The sequence below is a fragment of the Nicotiana attenuata genome, unplaced genomic scaffold (assembly GCF_001879085.1).
Source record: "Nicotiana attenuata strain UT unplaced genomic scaffold, NIATTr2, whole genome shotgun sequence".
Lineage (NCBI taxonomy): Eukaryota > Viridiplantae > Streptophyta > Magnoliopsida > Solanales > Solanaceae > Nicotiana > Nicotiana attenuata.
Window position 1 is genome coordinate 45,767 of NW_017672903.1, and position 7,603 is coordinate 53,369.

At 37.0% G+C, this 7,603-nt stretch overlaps 1 protein-coding gene across 1 annotated transcript; it reads left to right on the forward strand.

Annotated features, from left to right (window-relative positions):
- The first annotated feature begins 1,598 nt into the window (after nucleotides 1-1,598).
- On the forward strand, nucleotides 1,599-7,348 carry LOC109214879 (sucrose synthase). Its single transcript, XM_019378842.1, has 14 exons — nucleotides 1,599-1,774; nucleotides 2,809-2,949; nucleotides 3,530-3,656; nucleotides 3,769-3,920; nucleotides 4,005-4,197; nucleotides 4,334-4,669; nucleotides 4,755-4,850; nucleotides 4,941-5,114; nucleotides 5,216-5,332; nucleotides 5,435-5,601; nucleotides 5,701-5,925; nucleotides 6,013-6,576; nucleotides 6,847-6,985; nucleotides 7,117-7,348. Exons 2-14 carry the CDS (start codon nucleotides 2,852-2,854, stop codon nucleotides 7,144-7,146), a joined length of 2,418 nt encoding a protein of 805 aa, XP_019234387.1. The 5' UTR covers nucleotides 1,599-1,774; nucleotides 2,809-2,851; the 3' UTR covers nucleotides 7,147-7,348.
- The last annotated feature ends 255 nt before the right edge of the window (nucleotides 7,349-7,603 follow it).

The window sequence follows — 7,603 nt, forward strand, 5'->3', positions numbered from 1 at the left end:
TTTTCGAAAATTTGAAAAACTCCAAAAAGCTATTTTTCAAAATTTTGACTCAAATCACTCACAAAACTTCAAAAACAACACAAACTGAAATTTATGTCCAAACACAACTCTATGTGCCCGTTTGGACAAAAAATTTGATGGAAGATTTTCCAAAAAAGATTCACTTTTTTTCGAAATCCGTGTTTGTTCATAAAATTTCCAACTTTCACTTAAGATGCATTTTAAAAATTTTCGAAAATTTGAAAAACTGCAAAAAGCTGTTTTTCAAAATTTTCACTCACAAAACTTGAAAAACAACCCAAACTGAAATTTATGTCCAAACACAACTCTAAATTTCAAATACCATTTTCACTTGAATTTTTTTTTCTTTCTATTTTTTCGAATTTTACAATTCTTATGTCCAAACACTTACTATATTTTAAATACCATTTTCACTTAGAAAAAAAATTTCACCGTTTTTTGGAATTTTACAATTCTTATGTCCAAACTCCAAACGCCTACGAAATAAAGTAGCTCCACAAATTGACAGAAAAAGTAAAAAGTGAATAAGCGATCATTAACGAAAAGGGTCCCACCTATCAAAGCATAAAAGTGGTTTTGGTGAAAACAACTGTGAAAGGTACATGGATGTAAAAAAACCGCTTGTGGTTTGTGAAACTATTTACATTCTTGGACTAATATTTTGCAGAGTTGTCCTTTAAATTGTGTCGGATTTTATTTTATTATTAGAATTTACAGGGGTAGTTTGGTACGATGGATAAGGAATAATTAATTTCAGGATTAAATTTGAGATGAGTTATTCCACGTTTGGTTTAGGGTCAACTATATACATTTTCACCGATAATGTTTACTCATTTAAATACTATAGGTTTTAATATCAATGAGAGTCTTGACATAACTGATAAAGTTGTTGCCATGTGACCAGGAGGTCACGGGTTCGAAACAACCTCTTGCAGAAATGCAGAATAAGACTACGTACAATAGACCCTTGTGGTCCGACTCTTTCACGGACTCCGTACATAGCAGAAGCTTAGTGCACCAGGCTGCCATTTACAAGTAAATTTTAAAATATTTATAAAAGAAAAAGAGTTTTACTGAAGGTCTTGAGAATTCTAACCTGTCTTCTTTTTCCATATTAGAAAAAGATGGAGAAGAGGCAATTGGTCATTCAATATACCCAAAGGACCAAAGAAAAACTAAAACAGATAAATAAGTAAATACCAATTTGCCTTTCTAACACATCTTACTAGTCAAAAAGGTCACCTCAGTGCATAAAATATTTTATATTTACGTAGGATTCGGGAATGGTCGTACCTCACATGTGTGTAAAATATTCTGTATTCACGTAAGTTTTGAGATAGACTGTACGTCAAGGAGGCGTATAATGTATACAGTCTACCTGTGCAAGCATTAGTGACTATATGCGCAGCTCGAAAGAGTACGGGGATAATTTTACCGTTGCTTTTTTTTTCACAGCTTACTAGTCACTAAACCAGATATAAATGAAAGTACTAGTAGCATCTTGTTTGTACTAGTTAATTAAATAATTTAAAGGACACGTATACACTTTTGTTTTGTATAAAAAGGGAGCTCTAGCCATTCCATTCCTCACTCACCATTCATAAACAAAACTCTTTCATTTCTTTCTTTGATTTCTCTTCCTCCGTTCATTTCATTTGCTGCTTATTCTTGTTCTCTTTTTCTTTCATTAGCTTCATAATTCCATTCCATTCCTTATTCCTCTCATTTTTGTTCTCTTCTTTTTCTTTAAAAGGTAAAGCTGCTACTTCCATTTTGCATAATAACTCTGTCGTTTTCTTCTGTTCTGTCGGTGCGTAAAAATTTGTTTTCCAGTCTTTATCATGAAAATTTGACGTTGTTCTCATCCTCAGAAAATGGAATATATCTGGATTTTTAATCTTTTTTTCCAGTAGCATTTACTTGAACTACTGTTCTTGATTACTTCATTTTCTGTTTTTTTTTTGTTTACTGAAGACGATCAGGTTATGAGAAATTTCTTGGTCGAAAAGTCTGTTTTTTCAGCTATAGTCAAAATTCCATAAAGAAAAAAGTCTGCAAATCCAACTTTACTTTTTCTTTTTCTTTTAATGATATAGAAAAACTAGAGAAATAAATTTATTGGTAGAAAAGTCTGTTCATAACCGTCACCGCTAGAATATTACGGATTATATTCATTAAAAATAGCACTTATGTTTGACTTGGCTGGTGAAGATTGACTAGAAGACAAATCAAACTTCTCTATCTATATTTTTTTTCTCCTAAACAAATTACTCCATATTTGTGTTACACGTGTCTAATCAACTAGTTTTCAACTTTTCATTCATAAGGGGTATGCTGTATATATTTTTAATTAGAGTATTAAATATATGACTTTTTGACAGAAAATATGGGAAAATTTAAAAATAGTATTTCCTATTCAAGATATTTCTATTTTCAGGATTACGTTTATTAGTGTTTGATTTCGTCACAAGTTTTTCCTCTTTTTGTTTTCGAGTGAGATGTTGAAAAAAATGGAGAGCTAGCTTTTGTTGATGTCTACTAAATTCTAGCTGGCATATTCTTTTAACTTTATTCCTTTTAAAAAATGAAGGGTGTTGCTCATATAGTATGTGTTACTCCTTATTTAATGTTTATTGATTTTTCAATTGTGGTACAACTAAATAGTGAAAATGACTACAACATACATTTATAATACGAAGATAACTGTAGCTTCTCTCTGCTGTGTTTTTTATTGGGGCAGATTAATTTATTAGTTAACTCTCGTAGTCATATATTGGTTTGTTACAGTTGAAAGTCATCTGAGGAATTCCAGCTGCTGAATTCAACAGCAATGGCGGAACGTGTGCTGACTCGTGTTCATAGCCTTCGTGAACGTCTTGATGCTACTTTGGCTGCTCATCGCAATGAGATTTTGCTGTTTCTTTCAAGGTATAGTCTTAGCAGATTGTTCTTTGATTTAGTTCGTGTTTGTTTGCCAGTTCTAATGTATGGACTAATATATGAACAAAGTGTTGAAGTATGTGACCATATCAACGGACAACTTAAAATATTTGACAGAGCACACTTTTATTTACTTAATTATGCCTTCGGCACAAGAAGTGGAACCTTGGTGCAACTGATAAAGTTGTTGTCATCTAACCAGGAGGTTACGGGTTCAAGCTGTGAGAACAGCCTCTTGCAGAAATGCAGTCAAAGGCTGCGTGCAATAGACCCTAGTGGTTCGGCCTTTTACAGATCCCGCACATCGCGAGAGCTTAGTGTACCAAGCCCCATCGAGTACGGGTTAGGTCGAACCCAGTCGCTTTGGTCCGATCCATGTATTCGTCTTAAAAATCTATTGAATACGTACAAATTATTAATTTAGAACCCAGTAACTTAAAAGGATTAGAACCCTGAACCCACAAGCTTCAAATCCTAGCTCCACATCTGCTGTTTTATGTTTTCAGCACAAAAATTTAGTTTAAATATGTGTATCATGGGTTATTCATGCTGGTTTTGGCTGTTGCAGGATTGAAAGCCATGGAAAAGGGATATTGAAACCTCACCAGTTGCTGGCTGAATTTGAATCAATTCACAAAGAAGATAAAAACAAACTGAATGATCATGCTTTTGAAGAAGTCCTGAAATCCACTCAGGTAATTTGTGGTTTTAGTGTTAGGTGACGGATAGCATTTATTGTCTTACTAAGATCACATATGTGTCAGTTTGTGGGTAGTATTTAAAATCTGGTGTGGTTTGTCATACTAGGAAGCAATTGTTTTGTCCCCTTGGGTTGCGCTTGCCATTCGTCTGAGGCCTGGTGTGTGGGAATATGTTCGTGTGAATGTCAACGCTCTTGTCGTTGAGGAGCTTACCGTGCCTGAGTATTTGCAATTCAAGGAAGAACTTGTTAATGGAACGTAAGTTTTAGGTTCGAATTTGTTGATTTGTTAGATAACATGTTCTGAACTTTTTGATTAAAGTTGTGTTTTCGACTGATGCAGCTCGCACGATAACTTTGTTCTTGAGTTGGATTTTGAGCCCTTCACTGCATCATTTCCAAAACCAACCCTCACCAAATCAATTGGAAATGGAGTTGAATTCCTTAACCGACACCTCTCTGCCAAAATGTTCCATGACAAGGAAAGCATGACCCCTCTTCTCGAGTTTCTTCGAGTTCACCACTACAAGGGCAAGGTAAACTTGTTTTTCCTGTTTGTCTATGAATTTAGTTTAGTTGTTTTGCTTCGCGAAAATTTCAGTGGAAACTCATTTATGCAACCACCGAGTGATTAATATGTTCAAACTTTCTGATTTCTGGTTTTCTGTGTAGACAATGATGCTGAATGACAGAATTCAGGACTTAAATACTCTCCAAAATGTCCTAAGGAAGGCTGAGGAATACCTCACTACCCTTTCCCCTGAAACTTCATACTCGGCATTTGAGCACAAGTTCCAAGAAATTGGCTTGGAGAGGGGTTGGGGTGACACTGCGGAGCGTGTTCTAGAGATGATCTGCATGCTCTTGGATCTCCTCGAGGCTCCTGATTCGTGCACTCTTGAAAAGTTCCTTGGTAGAATTCCTATGGTTTTCAATGTGGTCATACTTTCACCCCATGGTTATTTCGCCCAGGAAAATGTCTTGGGTTACCCCGACACTGGTGGCCAGGTGCACTGCTTATCCGTGTTCGGTCTTATTATCTCTTTAAACCCTATTGCCACAAATGCTGAGATGATCCTCCTTTAATTTGCAGGTTGTCTATATTTTGGATCAAGTTCCTGCTTTGGAGCGTGAGATGCTCAAGCGCATAAAGGAGCAAGGACTTGACATCAAACCGCGTATTCTTATTGTTCGTATTCCCAGTACTTGTGTTTAAACTTATGATTATGCAGGATTTTATCTGTTCTATTTCAGCACTTGATCTTGCTTAAATTCTCAGGTTACTCGGTTGCTGCCTGATGCGGTTGGTACCACTTGTGGTCAGAGGCTTGAGAAAGTGTTTGGAACAGAGCACTCACACATTCTTAGGGTCCCCTTTAGGACCGAGAAGGGCATTGTTCGCAAATGGATCTCTCGCTTTGAGGTCTGGCCATACATGGAGACATTCACTGAGGTGAAGCAAGCTTTCTCTATTCATTTTTCATTCTTCCAATTTGTTTTGCCAGCAATTTTCTGCTTACTTTGACTTCCCCTATTCGGATTTTATTACATTAGGATGTGGCGAAAGAAATTGCTGCAGAATTGCAGGCTAAGCCAGATCTTATCATTGGCAATTATAGTGAGGGCAACCTTGCTGCCTCCTTGTTGGCTCACAAATTAGGTGTAACACAGGTCGGTAATGTTTGTGACGTGTAATTTCATCTTTGCATTTCCTTTCGTTTGCAACTAGAAGTTTTAAGAGTTCTCTTTTGTTTTGTCTGCTGCCTTCTGCAGTGCACAATAGCTCATGCGTTGGAGAAAACAAAATATCCTGATTCTGATATCTACTTGAAGAAATTTGATGAAAAATACCATTTCTCAGCCCAGTTTACTGCCGATCTTATTGCAATGAATCACACCGATTTCATCATCACCAGCACTTTCCAGGAGATAGCGGGAAGGTATTTTTACATCAATTTCTCACTCTGATTAAATTACAACGTATTTCCCGATATGATTAAATACTGTGTTTGATCCTAAATCTTCTCTAAATTTTCCAGCAAGGACACTGTTGGACAGTACGAGAGCCACATGGCGTTCACAATGCCTGGATTGTATAGAGTTGTTCACGGCATTGATGTGTTTGACCCCAAATTCAACATTGTGTCACCAGGAGCTGATATGAATCTCTATTTCCCATACTACGAGAAGGAAAAGAGATTGACAGCATATCACCCTGAAATTGAGGAGCTGCTGTTTAGTGATGTTGAGAATGACGAACACATGTATGTTACTAAACTAGCAATCCTGCTGCAAAATTGTGGCTAATTATGTAAACAATTTTGTACTAAATAGATTTCTGTTTCTATCAGGTGTGTGCTGAAGGACAGGAATAAGCCCATTATATTCACTATGGCAAGATTGGATCGCGTGAAGAACTTAACTGGACTTGTCGAGTTGTACGCCAAGAACCCACGGCTAAGGGAGTTGGTTAACCTTGTCGTGGTTGGTGGTGACCGAAGGAAGGAATCCAAAGACTTGGAAGAGCAAGCAGAGATGAAGAAGATGTACGAACTTATAAAGACTCACAATTTGAACGGCCAATTCCGATGGATTTCTTCCCAGATGAACCGCGTGAGGAATGGCGAACTCTACAGGTACATTGCCGATACTAGGGGAGCTTTCGTGCAGCCTGCATTTTACGAGGCTTTTGGTTTGACTGTTGTTGAGGCCATGACCTGTGGTTTGCCTACATTTGCAACTAATCACGGTGGTCCAGCTGAGATCATCGTTCACGGGAAGTCTGGCTTCCACATTGATCCATACCACGGCGATCAGGCAGCTGAACTTCTTGCTGATTTCTTTGAGAAATGTAAGAAAGAACCTTCGCATTGGGAAGCCATTTCCGAGGGCGGCCTTAAGCGAATACAGGAGAAGTAAGCAAACTGCTACTCTTTTCATTTTTGCAAAACCTACTATGATCATTATTAAGCTCATTTTTGCAAAACCTACTTGCTGTTGTTATTGTTTGTTGCTTCCTTTTCACTGTTCTTCGAGCTGAGGGTCTGTCAGAAACAGTCTCTCTACCTTCACAAGGTAGGGGTAAGGTCTGCGTACACATTACCCTCCTCAGACTCCACTTGTAGGATTACACTGGGTTGTTTGTTGTTGTCGCTGTTGTTGATTCTCTGCTAATTAATTAAAAGGTACACATGGCAAATCTACTCGGATCGGTTGTTGACACTGGCTGCTGTATATGGATTCTGGAAGCATGTTTCCAAGCTTGATCGTCTTGAAATTCGCCGTTATCTTGAAATGTTCTATGCTCTCAAATTCCGCAAACTGGTGAGTTTCACTGCTCTCTGCACTCTTCCAATTGTTAGTTGAGTGCACTAATTTAAACTGTAGCTAAAGCTGTTGTAAATCTTCAGTTAAGCAGCTGCTAATGAAGTTTTTATCTTTTGTTTTTGGTTCAGGCTGAAGCTGTCCCATTGGCTGTTGAGTAAATTGACAAAGTTCTGAGTCTGGTTGTTATCCACATTGTCTTAGAAAATGTTGTCTAGTTTTCCATTTTCCCCATTTGTATCTTTTTGCTTTTCTACTGTCTTTTTGTTTGCATTTTGTTCTGTCTGTAGTTATCACCAGGATTGCAAATTTGACATTCTGTAGCTTTAATGTGAATAAAAACATCAAATTTCAATCTGTTTATCCTGTTTTCTTAAGACTATGCATTCTGTTTTTGGAATTGACTCAAAAACCTAGAATTAATTCCTAGTTATCCCATTTGGAAATATATTCACTCTAGATAAAGACTTTTGTTACCCTATGTTATTATAAGGTCAATTTTGCCAACCACACTGGAGATAACTATATTGGTTAATGTTGAATTCCCTATCCTATATTGGCAAAGGTCAAAAAAAGAATCAAAGGGAAACCTTTTTAACTTTTGATAACATTGACTAG